The following is an 18,553-nucleotide window of genomic DNA, read 5'->3' as shown; positions in this document are numbered from 1 at the left end:
CCAATGTCACGTACCAAGAGGTGATCAATTCCCCAGTCCACCAGCTTCCCCTCTAAAAGACAAATTTTCTGGTCTCCTGTTGTAGACAGACACTCCTTCTGCTCTCTACCTCCCAGCTCCCAAGAGCTTGGACACCCCATAACGCAGCTCCACTGCCAGGGAGGGCGGAGCCCCCATCCTTTCACACCAGTGAACATTTTCCCAAGCCTCATCAGGGCTGAGGAAGCCCAGCACAATGTTGTCCCTAAGAAGAAAGACGCAAGACAGGAGTTTCAGTGAACTACATACACCCCAGTGTTTATTAACTCCAGATTAGTGTGATAGGCACAATGCTGCATCCATGGGATCTCTCCCCACACTCTAAGCTTGTTCCTTCAGCCTCTTCAGCAGCTCCCTCAGCTGCTCGATCTGGGCAGTCACGCTGCTCTTGGCGGTACCACCCATGGCCGTGTACTGCTCCACACTGTTGACTACGTTGAAGACCTGGGCAACGTCGCTGCCAAACAGGGGGCTGGGGAGGCAAAGAGAAGAGGTGTCAGTGGGGAGCTTCGGGTGCTGCCGCCTAGCTTTACATGCTCGCTGCCTGCAGAGAGGGTGCATGAGTGGGGATGGAGCCTTTTTCCAAGGGGAAAGGCATCCTGCAACCCTGCCTCTGCACTTCTAGTGCCTGCCAGGAGCTGTCTGCGGCAGAGCACAGAGTCATCTCCAAGGGGAGCCTGAGGAAGTTTGGAGCCAAACTTCTGGAGGGCTGGTGCCTCCAGGTCAGGGCATGAGTTCCTTCCAGTCGCTCCCAATAGCTGCTGCCCATGCCCCGCTGGGGCTGAGTGGTAGTGATGTTCAATCCCCTTTCAGTGCTTGCAGGCCCAGCAGTAGCAGCACTGTCATTCAGGCCAGGAGGATTCTGGGGTGCTGTCTGGCCCGGGCATTTTGGGGAAGGGCACCACAAGGAGGCCTGTGCAAAGGGAGGCTGATACCTGCCTGTTGAGGGAAGTCATGGCAAAATAACAGTGATACGAACCTGATGCTCTTCAGGTCATCCAGGCTGAGATTGTTGATGGTCATGCCTTTAGACTCGGCGAGGTGGACGGCCTTCCCAGAGGCAACGTGGGCTTGTCTGAATGGCATCTGCAGTGAGAAGCAGAGGCCGCAGTCAGTGACCAGGCAACTGGGGTGTTTTTCAAAGGAAAAAATGGATGTGCTCTCTTTTTTGGTTGGCTTGTTTTCACTTAGGACAATACAGTCTGAATCCGGGTTTTCTGGGATGTGAAGAGGGGAGACTTTAGGAGGTAAAACTCCACCTGTAAATTACTATCAAGTCCACCCGGCAGCAGTTCCACTACTTGGGATACATGTAAAGAATGGGTTTCCAGCTTTCGGGTTTGTTGACCCGGACTGATCATCACCTGGGGACAGAACAGAAGGCCTCATCTCAGGCCCTCGCTGAGCAGTATTCTGTATCCAAGGAAATACACAGCTCCCAGTCTCCCACTGATACTTACTCCTTTATGTACCAAGTAGAGTGCCAGATCTGATGACAGGATCTCAGGGCTCAGTGCCTTCTCCATGTTCTCCTTGTTGATCTGCAGAAAGGAGGATCAAAGGGGGACATTATCATCAGTTCCACCTTGGGGACACATTAGCTGACATTGGGAACCATAATAAGCAGTGTGGGTGAGGCAGTGAGGAGCCCCCACCTTAGGACCAGTCCAGAGCTCTTTTACCCGTGCCACTCACAGAATGTGTGCCCCAACCCTATTCAATAGTGGGAGGCTGGAGCTTTACCTGCAGGGTAGAAATCACTCCCGTGGCAACCTGGAGCACAGCATTCAGGGTGTCCACAACATCAAAGACAGCCTCCTTGTCCTCCTACATTAGCACAGGGATGGAAACTGCTGTGAGTCAACCTGATGCAGCCCAAAAGCCCAACAGCCCAAGCAGCCCAGCCAGCAGAGCAGGCTGGTCATCCCAGGAGGCTCCTGCTGTGCCTGGGGTGTCAACTGCAGCGTGCTGCCCCTCAGCCCCTTTCTCAGCATCCTGCACACAAGCAGGGTCTGTGCAGGGAAACGTAGTGGCAAGACTGCTCAAGAGCAGAACAGAGCTGTGTCTGCTGCGAGACATGATGTGAAAACTGACATCTGTTTTACCTGCAGATCCTTGTTGTAGGTGCTTGGAAGTCCTTTGAGGACCATGAGAATGGCAGCCAACTGCAGAGAGAAACGGGAGAGGCACTTCGTTACAGGAGAAGAAGAACATTGCCCCCGTGGAGGTGAAGAGCCGAGACTGGGCATGTTTCTTTACACAGAGGCATGAAGAAGGAACAGTCTTCAGCCATGGTATGAGCAGTTTCCCCATCCCGCTTCTTTCTTTAGCGGGCTCACCCGTCCAAACACTCGTCCAGCTTTGCTGCGGATCAGTTCCAGGCTATCAGGATTCTTCTTCTGAGGCATCAGGCTGCTGCCAGTGCTGAAAGAAAGGTGTGTGGAGTGTAACGGTGAGCAGGACCCCAGTCCCTACAGACACAGGTCATGCAACATGCTGGCCCAGCCCTCCAAAAGCCAAGCGCAGGTCCCCCTTTCCTGGACATGGCTGCAGAGCGTAGGAAAGCAGTGAACTGGGTGTGCTGAGTTTCTCAGGTCTCCCTTAGCAATTTGCTTTGCAGTCTTGTCTGGAGGTACCACGCAGTCCCAGCTCTCAAAGAGGAAGCAAAAATGCGGCTTCCCCCCAGGCAGCTCCATAGACGGTGTCAGCAGGCCAGCTTAAGTGTTGCTGTGACCTCAGAGAGGGAGGGCTGTGGCTGTGCCACCCTGAGAGATGAGTCGTCTGTTGGCATTGCAAGCCTGGCTAGTCAAGGAAGGGCTTTGGCAGGCATTCCCAGCCGAGGAGGAAGTTCCCTCTGCCAGCAGCTGCTGGGGAGGAGCGTCTGCTGAATGCAGACTTGACTGAGTTACCAGAATCAGAAATAAGTGATCATTACTGAGGGAGTGTTCACCCTACAGCTGCCTTTCTGCCAACCTTTTAATGCTGTGTCAGCCTTCTGCAGCTGGGAGACCCCAGCCACAGTCTCATTCTCCTAGGACTGGGATAGCTGAGGAGGAGAGGCTGAGGGAAGGGCTGTCTGCCCAGAGAGAAGAGATTTACCTATAAGCATCAGAGAGGGTCAGAAAGCCAAACTCGCTGGTACTGTAGATGATGAGATCTTCAGCCATCTTGCTAAGGTGGATCATCAGCAGGGTGGCAACAGAGAGGAATTCCACTGCAGAGAAGGCAGGAAACGAGAAGGTGAAAAATTTTCTTGTTTGCTTGACAACACAGAGATCTCTGACTGAAGTTTAAACACGAGCAGATTTTCTGTATAATTACTTCCTAGTGAGGGATTTCAGTCCCCTTGTTAATGGAGGTTAACTGGGAAGGTCTCAGACTCAAGCCTGCTTCTGAAATACCAGTGGGACAAAATGACTGAGTTGTGCTTACCCACAAAGTCTCTCTCGCTAACAGCGTCCATGCTGTTCAGGCTGATGGAAGCAAAGTCCAGCTCTGTAAGGAAGGTGATGGACACAGGAGGTCAGGCTTGGAGTGTCTGGAGCTTGAATGCATCAGGCTGCCCCAGAATGCAGGTGACTGTGAGCCCTTGAGTAGTCCAAGGAATACAGATGTACTTAAGGGCTACACTGCCTGGGGTCTTTGTTATTAGCCCAGGCAGCCAGTGAGCAGCTGACGTGGCTTTTCCTGCTCAGACATCATAGGCATTGCCCTGTCTCATTGCAGCAAAAAGCCTGATGAAAGAAAGGCTTTTGCTCCAGACAGTGTGTTCCGGTGCCATTGGGAGCCATGTATCAATGCTTCCCTCCCTCCCAGATATTAGAAGTAGCCCTATGCCACTCAGTACATAGGGAGACATTTACCACTACGCAGAAGTTCTCTATCAATTTCCAGTGGGTTGCCAGCCAGTGCACCGCTGCCAGGGAAAAAAGAAACTGAAGTCAATCAATATAATCTGCATATCCCAACCAAAACTGAGTTCTACGAAGCCAGGAGGGCTACTCTGAAGATTTTGCAGAGCAAAGAAAGGCCCAGTAATTACAAAACCAGTGGACTTTACCTTCCCAAAGGCAAGACATTGATCCTCTTCTTCATCTCTCCCAGGCGCTCAGAATCACGGGTCAGAGCAACAGCATGGCTAGGAAAGGACATGACAGATGAAGCACACGAAGTCAGAAAATGTCACTTTCCTTCCCCAGAAGTGTGCTGCCATGCCTAGAGCCTGGGATCGCCTCTTGAACAGAAGAGGCTCGAAATGGAGCCTAGGCACTAAGGCCCTTTGAAGTGGAACAGCTGGTATCCATACAAGATTCTCCACCCATTAGCTAAGGTATAACTGTGGCCAAAGGTTGGAACATACAGGGCGTCAGCCTCCACTGCCCACCCAGTGCTTGGGAGTGCCTGTTCCAGTTGGCAGGGTCACCTCTGGTTTGCCACCACCCCCGGCTGCCCCTCAGAAGATGATGCTCCCTCTTGTAGGCTCCAGCTGAGCAGGGCCCTGAGGGTGGAGAAGGCTTCCTCCAGCCAAGAGTGAAAGGTTGGTTACCTGAGCAAGAACTGGCTCCATCTGATGGGCTGAGCTTTCTGCAGGTGGGTGTAGCCAGGCAAGATAACATCAATTTCTCTGCATGTGAAAGGAGAGAAGGAGGTGAGCAGCAGCTGCCAAGACAGAGGGCAATGGCAGGAACACTCCCGGGTTTCCTGGCAAGGTCGCAAGGAGAATATCTTTGGCCTGTGGTGTTTGGAAGTTGCTCTTGCTCTTCCTCTCCCTTTCACCTTTCCACCTAAGCACACTGGGTTTAGGCCTCGCGATCTTCCAGTGTGGGTGTCTGCCCTAGGCCTCCCTGGAAAACTGCCTGGTACAGTAATCCCTCTGTGGCAGGCAAGGATTCCCCGCTCCACCACCGTTGGGGAGCGTGGTTTGGGAGGAGGAGAGCTACAGGGAGTTAGCAGAGCTTTCCTCAGACAGAGCAACTTGAAACACGCTCAAGTTCCCCACTCCTTCAGATGGATTTGGTGTTGGGCAGACCTCCAACCTCAGCTCCTTTGCCAGAATGGACTGGGGGAAGAGGCAGGTCTCTGATGTGGACTGTGGAGGAGCCCCGTGCTACCACACACCGCCTGCCTGTACCTTCCTCCACAGGAGACTGCTGCTGCCCTGATTGCTGCTAGTGAAAGAGCAAGGCCAGAAGTCTCCTGCCCCAGCAAGGCCAAGGCCGTGGATTTGCAAAAGGACTTACATGGCAGCGCGTTCCACCAGGGTCTTAATGAGTTGCAGGAGGTGAGTGGAGATGACAGAGAGGGAATTCTTCATGAAGAGCTTCAAGTCAGTCACAACCTGTATGTGGTTGGCCACAGTTAGACAAAGCAGAGTGTGACATGCATAGCGACTGGCCACTTTTACTGCAAGGTAAACCCCTTCTTGTGCTGTGTGATGGGAAGGTGCATCTTCCTCTCCTCATTTGGTCGCTGTGATGTGGTACTGTCACTAAACCTTGCTCTCCAGGAAGAGAGCCAAAGCCCATTCTGATCTGAGGTCTCCTGAAGTGAGAGGGGAGGAGTACAAAGGAGACAAAAGAACGATTGTGTACCCACCTGATCATTCCTGCTTCTTCCAGTGTGCAGCTTTCCAGCTATGTCTCCGATCAGCTCCTGAGGACAAGAGGAGGATTTCTATCGGTGTCTATATTCTAAGCAGGAGACTCCACACAAGCAGACCTGCTCCCTGCCTGGAAGGGACTCAGCTGCAGGATGCTGTGAGTAGCCATGGGATCTCTTCTGGGGAAGGGCAAGTTTGGGTTCTGTGCTTGTACAGTGCCTCTTCCACTCAAGGGGTCTTGGAGACACTTGATTGTGCACCTGGGGTTTTGGTGCCACAAGGTCCAGAGGCATTTCACAGTGGGGCAGAGGCACATGCACTCAATGTCAGGCAAATCTAGCTGCAGAGGAACGGGAAGAAGAGGTTAGAGGGCCCAAACCTTTAGTCTGCGTTCGTTGGCAGTGTGGATATCCTCATCGGTTTGGGTCACCACAAAGACTCCTTTCGACCATTCCTCAGAGATCTACAAAGATCAGCAGAAACACCGGTCAGCCACTACAGTTACCCTGCTGGGGGCGGGGGTGGAGCTGTAAATGTCCCCAGCAAATACAACTTCTGCCATCCCAATGGAAGTTAAAATGTTAAGTCTCACACAAGCTCTGGCATTCCTGTTCTTTCAGGCCAAGGCTGGCTGCTTGGCTCTGTCCTGATAATCTATACTGCACTTGATGGGATTCATCTCTCTGCCCATGGTGATCCTGCAATGTTATGGCTATAGGAGGATTTAAGCATTGCAACCAAAAAGTGAGCTGACATGTCAGTGATTGCTTTAGCATTGTCCATCAAGGTTTTCCTATACAAGCATTGTATGGAGTCACCATTGTCCATGGTGGGTGAGCAAGAACAACGGATATTTTTAAAAAGTGCTTAGCTGCTGACTTCTCTTCACCCCTATACAATGCTGTGCATTGCTTCCTACTAACTCGGGCAGCCAGACTCTAAAGGACCCCAAGTGCCAGCAGAAAAAGAATATTTCTAATTCATGCTGAAACGATTCCTGGTGCATGTTCAGTCTGAAGAGGATGGATGGGCAGGTCACCCTGAGCACGCTGACCGAGGCACCAGCACTGCCATAACAAGCATTGACAATGTGCTCATCAGGGCTCCAGGCTCTCACTGGGGCTTGTCAGCTGGTTCACATCCTGCTCTTGGGCTTTGGTACCTTTAGCCGGATGCGATTTGCGTATCAATCCCCTGCCCAGAATGTTTCCAACAGTACCAAGTGCAATACACGTGGGCCTGTCATGCCTATGATCTAGGACAGCATTCCCTTCCAGGAAAGCACCTGGGCACATGCCTAGCTCTAAGGAGTGGGATGTGGGGACATTGAAAGCTGGTTTTTAGCACAGCCGCTGAGGGAGGCTACTACAGATGCTGTCAGATAAGGAGCCATTCATTCCAGCACACGTGACAGTTTGTGAAGGAAATAAATACCTTTTCCAGGCCACTCAGGATCTTCTCCAGCTCAGTTTTAGATAGGATCCCAGCCTTCTCCAAGGCTTTGGCATAAGCCATGCTCCCCTGGATATCAACTTCAGACAGTCTCTGATCATAGCTAATGGAAGCGCTGAGCATCTCCATGACTGGATCTGTGCTTCCGACAAACCTTCCTCCCAGCATTTTATCCCCCTATAAGTAATGAAGAGTCACGTTTGAAAGGCTTACCGATATATCCCCTAAAAACCAGATAATGTCCTTCCCACTCCTTGTCCATGTAAAACTGCAGACGTACTCAGGAATGTTTTTTTCAGTGTGTACCTTTGACCGGAAAAGCCCTAGACTTCAGAACCTTTGGCAGGTAGTTTTAGGGGTGGATATCACATCACTGTCACTAGCATTTAGCCCTTGAGCGGTGAGGTCTGTCTCAGGAATCCTCCAAGATATTTTACCTTTGAGGGCTCTGCAGGGATTGTGTCCTGTCTGTGGAAATGATTATCAGGGCAAGAAAGACCAGCATGGATCTCTCTTTTGAGGCAGCTGCTGATCACTGGCTCTTTGATAAGTCTCCTGATAGGGGAGAAAAGTAAGGGAATCAGGGTTGTAGTGAAAGCTAGTATCTACTTTTACTTGAAATAATAATTTTTAAAACCCTCATCTTTTAGGGAGACTATAAGAACATATTCAGCTGACAAAGAGCTGTGGGCCAGCGCTAGCCACATCCTCTACAATGCTCCTGTAAGTACGAAGTGTTAGAAGTTACAGTTTGAAGCATCTCTGGAGTCGATGACGTGCTTGCAAGCTTTGGCATAAAATTAGCATAAAACTGGTTAAGGTACAACTGCAGGAAGGGAGGTCTGGGTACCTTTCCGTATTACAAATGTTCGTGTAAAATGGAAGGGAAGAAAAAAACCCCACGGCCCCAAAGACCCCCCAGAAGGGCTGGGAGGCAGCGCCGCCGGGCCACCCGCTTGGCTACCATGGACAGCGGCCGGCCCGGCCGGGCGCGCCCGGGAACCCCAGCACCCCCCGGCCCCGGCCATGGGAACCGGCGTGCTGGGGAGAGCCTGCCCGGCTCGGGGTGCAGGCATGGGGTGCTGGGCGTCGAGCTTGGAAGGAGGTTGGTCAGTAGGAGCTTCGGGGAGAGAAATCGTGGTGAAAAAGCCAAGCTTTGCAGCTCCTCGCTGGGAAACTGGTCCCCTGGGGTGGATGGCAGAGGTGCTGGGGTGTGAGCGGCCGGTGCGGGGGGGCGGGGCTTGGATGGGGAGCGGGATCTAAGTGTATCTTCACTGCTGTGGCTTTTCGGCAGAATCAGACAGAGGTGGGTCGTCGGAACTATTGCAGCAAATACCTTTGCTGTCCCCTTCTCCACTTACAACCCAGGAAAACAAATCAAGTAGAGAAGCACCCGAATGAGTGTGGCAGGTTGCAGCGCTGGGGTTATCACGCTGTTGAGCTCGCGTTTACCAGAACACCCCGAGACCACCCCACCGGAGAAGCAAAGTTCACCCTCACCTCGGCTGCCATTTCGGACGACGTTTTGCTCGTTTGGGCAGCGATCCCGGCAACTGGTGCAACCTGCGGAACAGCGAGGTGAGGTGAGGTGAGGCTCTGCCCCGTGCCGGAGGGGGTCCCCGGTGCCGGAGGGGGTCCCCGCCGCCCGGCCGGCCCCGCTCACCTGCTCCGCAGCGCAGCCCCGGCTGGTCGCTCGCTGCTCCCCGGCCCCGCCGCCCCGCTTTTACACGCCCCGGCGCGGGGCTGGCGGCTCGTCCCGCCCCGGCGGGGCGGGGTGTCCCCGGGGCCGGCCCCGATCCGGTCCCCCCCTTCAGCCCCCTTCGCCCTTCCCACCCCTCTCCGGCCCCTGCTCGCCCAGCGCACGATTAGAGAGTCAGGGAGAGAAGTTTCTTTGGCGGCAGGGTCGCTGCAAGGAGGAGGGTCGGGAGAGATGCTCTAATCTTGCTTGTAAGTGAAGTTATTGGTGTAGCTGTAGGCAGTGTTCCTGCAGTGCCGGAGGGTCTTGTGTGTGGACAGGTCAGCTCCGTTTCTGGGAATATCCCTGTACTGAAGGAGCCGCATCACTCTGTCATACCCCTCTAATGAGCAGTTGTTGATACAAAGGTAATTGATATGATGGCTGGATCATTATTGCCCCATCCCCATTGCCACCCCAACAAACACAAGAACAAAAAGAGATGAGAATTAGTTTCTCTTTCCCGTTTCTGTGTGGATGAGACTTTTCATCCCACTTGTAAGGACACTGTGGCTCCAGCTTCGGGACTTCCCGGCTGTCACCCATTGCATGGAGTTACTCTTGCCAAGAGGCTCCTGTGAGCCTCAGCCTGTGGCTGTGGGGTGTGAGGTTGTGCACTGCAGCCTTGGCAAATAGCCGATATCTTAGACTCATCAAACCCTAAATATCATGGAAGTAAAGAACCTATTTAAATTACAAGAGAGCTTTGGGAGCAGCAACCTGGAAAACCAAGGCTCAGCACCAATTTCTCATTAACTCCTCAGACACAGCACTTTTCTGCAGCCACTCCACGGAAAGCTGAATGCGAGAACACTTGCCTTACCGAGTGTACTAATACAGTATAATATTTTTCCATCTGCATGGTCCAAACCTTTCACAGAGCTCAGGAAACATTACAACCTTCTTGTCCACATTTTAGTGGGTTATTTTCTTCCCTTTAACTGACCCTCTTGTTCTTTTCTACTGTTCTTTCAGTTCTGCAACTTATATACTTTTCCTTTCTTGCACCAGGACATTCACACTAGAAATCAGTGCTTGATCATTTTGTGATTATGATCCTTCCTACTGTGAAATCCCTGATTTTTACTGCTTTTCTTGTCTTGTTCACCCTTTAGGAGTGTCTTTATCCTTACTTTGGGCTTTGAGAGGAGATTGCTGATGTGTTAGGAAAATAGTAAGCACTGAATTTATGACTGGAGTGAATCTATGTCTATAAGATCTTATTAATTTATGTCTGATATTACATGCGGCAAGGACATGTGCTTTCATGTGGGATCTGTCAGCAGTAACACTGTGTGTTTAGCAAACTTCATAAGGATTAGTTTTCTTTTAGTGCACAAACCCTGTCCCAGTTTATATCTAGGAGACAATTAATTCTCCCTTTTCCCATTTTCATATGAAACAGGCAACAACTATCCTTTCTATATAATAAGCTAGTGTAGAATATAGAGTGATATTTTTATAATAAACATGGAAGTGAAACTGTAAATCCAAGCAGAAGTCATTAATGTGAAAATGAACATTGAAGAAATAGGATCTCTTGAAGATGCTTGGATGTGGAAAGCTGAACTTTTTTGAGGGGAAAACAGTGAAACAGCATTGCAAAACAGGTTTTCTAATGCACACAAATATATTCTTATTACTATCTTCTCTACTTGTTCTGTTTTACATGGCTCTCCTTCTCCTATCATCTTCTTTCAGTATTTTATTTGTTTAGTGAAATACAAAGATTAACCCCCAAAATCCCCATCCCACAGTTAAATACCAAGGAATGTCTGAGAGAGAGTAATTTATTTTCCCTTCTGGCGCGGGGAATGGCACATCGTTCATACATTAATATTCCCGGTCACACCCTTTTCTAAGCTGACATGCAATGAAATAGTACTAGAAAGTAAATTGCCCATTTTGAAGGATGGAGAAGGTTAATTAAATATATTTTGATGTCCTCAGAGATTTGAACTTTATTTTTTGCTTGCTCTTATCATCAGTCACATCCTTACTATTTATTTTAGAGTGTATTTTTTTTTGAAAGAGTGCAACACTTGGGCAGTGCAGCTCTGAGGGAGTGCTTTAGTGTTTTCTAGAAATACACTTTTCATAATAGGGCTTATTTTCATAACTGAGTCCGGTGAAGAAAAATGGTAGCATAAACTGCTACAGTGCACCTTTTTTGAAAACACTGCTTTTTAACTGTGATTTTGGTTTAGAAAAAGAAAAAAGTTCTGTGGGCTGAAAGTGCTAGTCAAATGCACTGTCAGCTAGACTGATGTGAAGCAGTGCTGACATTTTTTGTTAAAAAAACTCCCAACTTTGTTTAATGAATTTTGAATGTAAAAGAAAAAAAGACACCATACGGTGATCAGCGAAATGCTGAATACAGTAAACATCTTTCATGACAAAGAATACAAATACCCTGCAGATCTGCTTTCAATAGCAATTATTAGGCCCCCTGCTTTCAATAGTTAATACCGAGGCCCCTCTCTCACCAAGCCTTAGTGGTAACAATCACAAGCCAATGCTTAAAATGTTGACATGCTAAGCACATTTAGAAAAACCTATGTCTGCATTCCCTATGGATGGTGTAGCATAACTGTCTAACACCTAAAGTGCAGCAATTAAAAACTGTTAGTGAAGGGAGCCAATCACCTCATCTCCTGAAAAGTTGTATGTAAGGGTAATGAGTTCTCTCTTAGATATTCTTCTCTCTTGCGTGATGTCAGTGGACCTGTAGCTGGTCCATATATGTATTTACACCCTCACAGGCTATATGTCTCCATTGGAAAATACTTAGGAAGAACATTAGAAGAAAAATTGCAAGCTGTTGAGAGAGGCATTATACTTGTTCATCCCAGCTGCTGGTATCAGGCATCATCATCATGGGTTGTAAAAGATGTATCAGCAAAGGTCTGGAATGAAATTTTTGAGAAATAGTGAAAATAAAGATCATAAAGTGCTGTTGGGGGGAGATATAAAGAGGAGATGCGAAGGAGTAATAAAATTAATATGCTGAAGCTTCTGAACCCATATCTAAAGAGAGTGATGAGAGGCAGGCAAGGATTAGTAGATTTCTGGAACAAAACTCTGAAATGTGACAGTGTGGAAATACCGTATTTTCAAATGGGAGCTGACATCCTTTCCCTTCTTTTTTTCCCTTTAACCTTGCTGGGAGCTGGTGTACAGGCAGTTTCATGTGCAGGGTTTGAAACATGGCAGAGAAGTTACAGAGCATTTACTGTGCCGGTTTTGGCCAACTTACAAGGTCAGTTAATCCTGGCATGAAAAAGGAGAGCATCCATTGCATCCTATCCACTGAGTCAGACCAAAGGCTTTCAGTCTGCAGTTTGAAGACCTTTCTCCTGGCTCTTTTTCTGTAGGACTCATGACAAATGATTCTGGAGTATAAATGAATTTGTATCTGTCCTACAATCTGTATGTGATGGGTTCCACATGTCCACTGAAACTTTTCTAGGGGTTTTCAACTGAAAAGGTCTGGAAAAGCTTTGCAGTTGGCTTCTAAACTTCGCCTAACACTTAGGTATCTGATGACGATGGTTCCTGGAGAGCTGGGAGTTCTTTCTTGCCCACTGTCCTGGCATGAAGACTGATCCTGAAGTGCTGCAGTTTGCTCACGTTATTCAGAGTTGACTTAGGATTTGCAATACTTCAAGGAGAAGCAAAGTCCCAAAAGTGGGAGTGGACGTTCCTCTGGCTTGAGCCTGGAAAGGAAAGCAGCTGGTGGATTTTGTGCTAGTATTGCAGGGTGGAGGTTGTGAGCTCAAGTCTGACCTGTTTGGTTCCCTTGATTGATCTTAGAACAGCCCTGCTGCAAATGAGCAAGTCTATGTGTATGGGACTCCTTAGGGAGTGAGTGGTGGTGGTTTTGCATATAAACTTTTGCCTGAAAGTTAATGGCCAAATCAAGTAATTAATGTTTCCTGGGCTCTCGGTTTCTGAGCCAAATTTCCTTGCTGTAGCTGATAGGATTTTCAGCTATTTGCACTCAATGAAGCATCTTCAGATTTCATCAGAATGAAAAGGGCTCTCGCAAAACTTAACAGCACATAGATTCATAGGAAAGAATCACAGCGATGGTAGGAAAAGATATATGATGGTGATGAACTTGGTAAGATGATGTACAGGTGCTTTAAAAGGCAATAGAATTATAAAACTAGTTCAGCCTTACAGTATTCTGTTTGCAGATGACTACAGCTTTGATTTTCGAGGACCTCTACGATACTATTTTCCCCTTGTCATACTTAACAGTGGCTAATTGTCAGAATCGGAGCAGGGTTGCAGAACACACGGTATCCCACGGAAACTTTCTCGTACTTTTCTGCCCACAGTGGTTACAACTCAGGGGGCGGGGGAGATGGTGTCAGGTCCAGCATTGGTGGTTCAGTGGTAGAATTCTCGCCTGCCACGCGGGAGGCCCGGGTTCGATTCCCGGCCAATGCAACTGGTTTGTTTTTTTTTTTTTAATCACTACGCTGCGTTTCTCCTTCCTTTTCCGCTTCCGTCCCGGCCGCCGAAACCTCCTTCAGCTCAGCCCGGCTTCCCCCGCGCTCCCCTCGCCGTGGCCGGGCGGGCCGTTGGTGGCGGCCGGTGAGGGGGAGCCCCCCAGCGAGGCGGCGGACAAGATGGAGGTGTAAGGAGCGGCGGCAGCGGGGGCTCCAGGGCCGGGGGGGGCTGGGGCACATCGATGTGCGCCTGCCCGTGGTGTGCGTGCGGCTGCATGTGTATGGCCCGGCCTGCGGGGGGGTATATCTATATGGCCCTGCCTGCCGTATGTTGCTGGAGGGGTAGATATATGGCCCTGCTGCCGTGTGTGCCTGGGGGGCGTTATAAATATATGGGCCTGCCTGACATATGTGCTTGGGGAGGTATATCTGTATGGGCCTGCCTGCCGTGTGTGCCGGGGGGGGGAGGTATATCTGTGTGTGGGGTGTATTGGGCCTTTAACACCCTTACAACCAGCAATGTGTTCAGGCATTCTGATGAGAAACTGGGGGCTTTGTTTGTTTGCTTTAAAAATCCTGCTGAAGCATCTGTTTGTTTGGGCAAAACAACCTTTTTGGCTCTGCCTCCCCATCTCCCCTGCCCTCCTGTCTCCTCCTGCTCCCTCCTCTGACCTGCCCTGGGAGAGGGGACATGAATCCTCCACTGCAGCTCCTGGAGAGAGCTATTCCTGTGAGCATCAGGTAGACAACTTGGAGTTGTAGGAGCTGAATATGTTGGAGAAGGAGAAAACCTAACAGGTGTGCGCCAGCAATTGCAAACACAAGAGGTGACTCAAAATTTTGGCTAGCCGATAACTGGGGGCAGTTACAGCAGCCAGCCTCCAGCCTGCTGTCCTGGGCAGCAAGGGTTTTTGCCTTCCTATGCTGACAGCACTGTACGTGTTTCTGTCTTGTTAGCGTCACTTGGGCACAAAACAATAGGATTTGACCTATTTTCAAGCTTAGAAACTCATGAGTTCTGTGGAGCTCGCTACATTGTGTAGTTATAGATGTGTACGTGGAACTGGTTTCTAATGAATGGGGTCATGGAGGATGCAAGTCCCTTGGGATGTATGTTGGCATCCACCATAAGTCAGCAGAGCTACTGCAGTTCATATTATGCATGGATTCTTTATTATCATTAAATTTTCCATACTATTACAATTAAATCTTCCATTCCTAAAAATCAAAAGTAGATAACAAGAAACATTCATTGAAATACCGGTTTGTATTACATTAGCTTTAACTTGAGTAGCAGCCTGCAGGGAGAAGACCTGTTCTTGCTGTTGTACACTGAAAAATGCTGTGAAACATGCACAGGTTGAAACTTGCTGTTGCATGTGAGGAAGGATGGGACTTGCCCTGCTGAGAAAGATGCTTTTTATACCATTACTAGCAAGGCTGTAATGCACCATTAATAGTAAGGCTGTGACATTGCTTACACATCCACTTGTTTTTTCTTTCTTCCTTGAGTAGCCAAACTTATTTTACTGGTGCTACCTCTTTTAGTACCAATAGGAAGGTGCATCAGAGGTAGGACACCTGGGGCTGAAGTCCTGAGCTGTGGGTGAGTGTCCCTTGCATTGGAATGGAACAACTTAGTCCATTTTGCACTTGAATTACTGTTGGAATTTGATCTTCCTCATTTTTTGCCTCCTGCCTGATGGCCTTCATAGAGGGAAGCTCTGCCAGCTAGGAAAACCTCTCTTAAGTTCTTACCATGTTACTAGAGAAAAACACCCTCCAGAAAACATTGTGGTTTAAATATGCAATGTATTTTAAGAAGTAGATTTAAAAACATGAAGTGCATGAAGTGTTAGTGATATTTTTAGAGGTCTAATGCCATATACTAAGATATTTTTTGATGTATGCAGAAAACCCTTCTCAATATTCTGGTTTGGACTAAAATTGGGGCAAATATTACCTATTTAAAGACTTTTAAAAGTGTTTATACATTTGGTGTTAACATGACATTTTTTTCCTTTCTGCTTAAGACTTAATCTCATAAAAATGAAGCATACTGTTCAGTTGAATATTTAAAAGTAGACTTTAGAATTCATTATTTATAACTTACTGTTTTCTGAATGCAAAGTTGATAGTTGTTTTATGAGACTTAGGACTGAAGAAAATTGTACTTCTACTTAATTAGTTCTGCAGAATTTTTTGAAACTGGCCTTGTTTATCAGTTTATGATTCTGCTATTTCACCACAAGAAGAATTGTTGAAGATTTGAGGCTGACTCACTCATGCTCCATGGTTCAGAAAAATAATTCTTTTTTCTTTTAACAGCAAAGTGGTTTTGAATTAAAAAGGAAGCAATTGTCTTAAATTATTTAACTTCAGATAGATTTCACAGACTCATTTGCACAGTAATGTATATACTCTATATGACCCTTTCACTTCTTTAACTGAGTAATTCCATATATAATTTTTCTATGGCATAATTATTCCTAACAAAGAGTGTCTTTGATCCATAGGGATTTCTGTAGCGATAGGCTGAATGCAAACATTCTGAAGAATTGCATTTACCTAACAACAAAAGCTATATGGTTTGTAAAACATGAATGAAAACTAATGCGTGCGTGAGCTCACTTGCTGAAGTTTCACTCGAGTCAGCGAAATGGAAGTTGAAGTTCATCTCAGCGTATTTTAGAAGGTCCTTTTCATTTAAAAACAATGATAGAACCTGTGGAAGTTTGTGGATGCATTTAACTTGTTTGAAAGTGATGAACGTGACAGTTCTATTCAAACAGTTGATGGTGCTTAACAATACATTGTACCTTTTTTTCTTTTTTTTTTCATAAGCTGCTGTGCAGACCTGAGAAAGGCCTTTTTTTCCTTTTGTATGGAAACTTTCTGTTGTTGTGGCTACTGACTGCTCAGCAGAATGTGTTGTTCAGGGAATATAGGATGTTCTGCGTCAGGTTTTCTCACTTCTTTTAATTTACAAATATAAAATTACAATATCCAGAAGTAATAGAGGCACGATTAGTCTAAATATGTACTTGACTCAGTGCATTCAGCCTTCCAGCAATAGATAAGAATTCTTGCATAATTGGGCCAGAGTTAGTGGGGAATTGTTTGGCTGGTGGAAAATGGGAAGCTCTCAGCCTTGCCCTGCTAATAAAGGAGTAGGCACATAAAGATTCAAAGAATAAATAAAGAAGAAATGTAATAACGTTGTTGGTTTTTTTAAACTCTGTACAGTATGTGTAAATATAGTGCCATACCTATATGCACACATATGTACATGGTACTAAATTAGTCACTGTATTTTCTCTTTCCATGCTCTTGAGCTCTTGACTAATAAATAAATAGTGTGTATAATCTGATTTATTTTTCCTGTCAGTCTTTGTTCAAATAGAACTAGAGACCTTGTTTTTTTTTTTCAAGGAAGTAGCAAGGCTATTTGGTTTTAGTGCAAAATAAACTGTATTATATTTATGTAATAATTCTACTAACAATATGGAAAAATATTTTTCAGCGGTGGCAATAGCTTGGTAATTGTACAGTCACCAAAACCAGATTTCTTGGGTGTTTTGGGCTTTTTTAACTTTATGAAAATAATGTCTGTTCTTTTAGAGTCTGTGCAACTCAGCAGAGGAAAACTTTAAACAGTTTCATTTGAACACAAATAATTGTGTTTTTTTTTCCTTGCAGGAAAGATGCAAATGCTGCATTGCTAAGTAACTTTGAGGTAAGTTTATCTGCATCTTAGTTTTAAACCAGCAATTTAAAGCTGTGATCAGTCACTTGTATACTCCTTTGGAAGCTGAAAATTGCCAGTGGCAATCAGCAAGACCTGTAAGATATCCCCCCTGCCCCCCGCATTTCATTTGTTTTTAAGAAAAAAAGCTTTTTGCAAAAGATCTGGAAATGTTTGTGCTGGTGTTGGGTCCTGTATTGTTATTTGCTTGGTCTCAGATCTATAAAATCAGATATAAATACGTTTTTCAAATAGATGAGGAGCAGATCTTTAGAATGTTGGTAACTTCAGCCTTGTGGTATTTACACTGTGCTGTGCGGTTAGTTTGCCGACTCTTCTTGTGTATGGTGGCTTCTCATTTAGAATTTGATTTTACACATCCTTAAACACTTATGTATTTGGGTAGGTGCACTGGATTCACTGGTGCTTTGACATATTGTGCATCTGATCCCAGATCGGGAACGTTGACACCTGTGTAACTGAGCAGCAATGTCAAAGTGCTCTTTTTTTAAAATTTATTTTATTTTATCTTATGACAAGCCAATATATCATACCACCAGGTGGGTATGATATATTGATATGTATACTGATTGTATATATACAGATCTATATACTGATGCATATATACAGATATATATATACTGATTGCTGTGGTCTATTTAATATTGCAAATAAGAACTCTTGCAGAAAGTGTCAAAAGTTTTTCACGGGTGGCTGCTGTTAGAATCAGTGTTTCATATTTAACTTGAACCTTGTGATATGCAGTACCATCCAAGAACCTGTAACTCACTAATGCATAGTTATATTAAAGCCAGTGCTACTGGAAATGCAGTCTTACACCCCTGAATGCTTGACAGTATTTTTTTCAAGATCTTGTGGTGTTTCCAAAGCAGGTTAGATTAAAGTAAGGGTGAGGCACTTTGCTGATCTGAGGTGTGTTACTCAGGATAAACACTCCTAGAAGCCAGTGATGAACCTTAGTCTGGAGTCAGGAGGAAGCTACGGTGCCCTGTCATAACAAACAATGAATACATATAATAAATAAAATATCTTATTTTCTAGTAGATAAGTTCTGAATCATTTTCCTCTCTCCTGAGTACAGGTGTTTTTTGTTTAGTGAGGTAGAAAGAAATGTAGTGTTCTTGTTGGTTTAACTGCAGCCAGGTAATGGAAACATTTCAGTGCTGTGTTCATAAGTGTAATTTTTGAACAACCGAAGTGCTTTGTTTATATTATTGTACTGCTGAAGCTTGAAAGTTGCACAGCTGTTTTCATTCTATTCTGAAATAAATCTTGAAATGTTTTATCTTGAGCTGCATCTCTCTGCACACAGCAGAGCAACCAGCTGGTGACTGTTAGAAGGGCTTTAATGAGATACTTGGAAAGAACTGTTGTTGCTTAAGAAACAGATTATATATTATGTCAGCTAAACTAGTATTGAGTGTCTGTTAAAAACGTGTACTGTTGCAGTAAAGAAAATAGCAAGTGTTTCAGAGGTTATTTATTGCAAAATCATCTCTGCCTCC

General features: G+C 46.4%; 2 protein-coding genes and 1 non-coding gene across 4 annotated transcripts in view; 2 read left to right on the top strand and 1 right to left on the bottom strand.

The window, feature by feature from the left end:
* Positions 1 to 270: 270 nt before the first annotated feature.
* LOC119142138 (argininosuccinate lyase) lies at positions 271 to 8,856 on the bottom strand. The gene is made up of 17 exons (XM_037374863.1): positions 8,754 to 8,856; positions 8,591 to 8,653; positions 7,073 to 7,267; positions 6,018 to 6,101; positions 5,635 to 5,691; positions 5,280 to 5,377; positions 4,586 to 4,663; positions 4,100 to 4,177; positions 3,903 to 3,955; positions 3,472 to 3,534; positions 3,139 to 3,253; positions 2,379 to 2,463; positions 2,145 to 2,204; positions 1,783 to 1,866; positions 1,500 to 1,580; positions 1,019 to 1,125; positions 271 to 511 (listed from the first exon to the last, which is right to left on the bottom strand). Exons 2-17 carry the CDS (start codon positions 8,600 to 8,602, stop codon positions 361 to 363), a joined length of 1,401 nt encoding a protein of 466 aa, XP_037230760.1. The 5' UTR covers positions 8,603 to 8,653; positions 8,754 to 8,856; the 3' UTR covers positions 271 to 360.
* A 4,353-nt stretch (positions 8,857 to 13,209) lies between these two features.
* Positions 13,210 to 13,280, top strand: TRNAG-GCC. The gene has a single exon. It is a non-coding gene; the product is annotated as a tRNA-Gly (tRNA).
* Positions 13,281 to 13,326: 46 nt separating this feature from the next.
* The window catches only part of LOC119142113 (CGRP receptor component), a 33,693-nt gene continuing 28,466 nt past the window's right edge, over positions 13,327 to 18,553 (top strand). The window contains exons 1-2 of one of the 2 annotated variants that reach the window (XM_037374850.1): positions 13,327 to 13,470; positions 16,982 to 17,018. In XM_037374850.1, the coding sequence (XP_037230747.1) occupies positions 13,463 to 13,470; positions 16,982 to 17,018 (45 nt within the window). In that variant the 5' untranslated portion in view covers positions 13,327 to 13,462. Of the gene's footprint in view, positions 13,471 to 13,509; positions 13,542 to 16,981; positions 17,019 to 18,553 lie in introns of those variants that run through there. The other variant, XM_037374843.1, reaches the window with a different exon arrangement.

Source organism: Falco rusticolus, chromosome 1, assembly GCF_015220075.1.
Source record: "Falco rusticolus isolate bFalRus1 chromosome 1, bFalRus1.pri, whole genome shotgun sequence".
NCBI classification, from domain to species: domain Eukaryota; kingdom Metazoa; phylum Chordata; class Aves; order Falconiformes; family Falconidae; genus Falco; species Falco rusticolus.
This window is presented reverse-complemented; position numbering and strand designations above follow the sequence as displayed.

Excerpts from the sequence above, each read along its gene's own strand:
- LOC119142138 (XM_037374863.1), bottom strand. Across the intron at positions 5,378-5,634 it reads GAAGAAGCAGGAATGATCAG|GTTGTGACTGACTTGAAGCT; the intron begins GTGGGTACACAA and ends AACCACATACAG. Across the intron at positions 1,581-1,782 it reads GAGTGATTTCTACCCTGCAG|ATCAACAAGGAGAACATGGA; the intron begins GTAAAGCTCCAG and ends TCCTTTCTGCAG.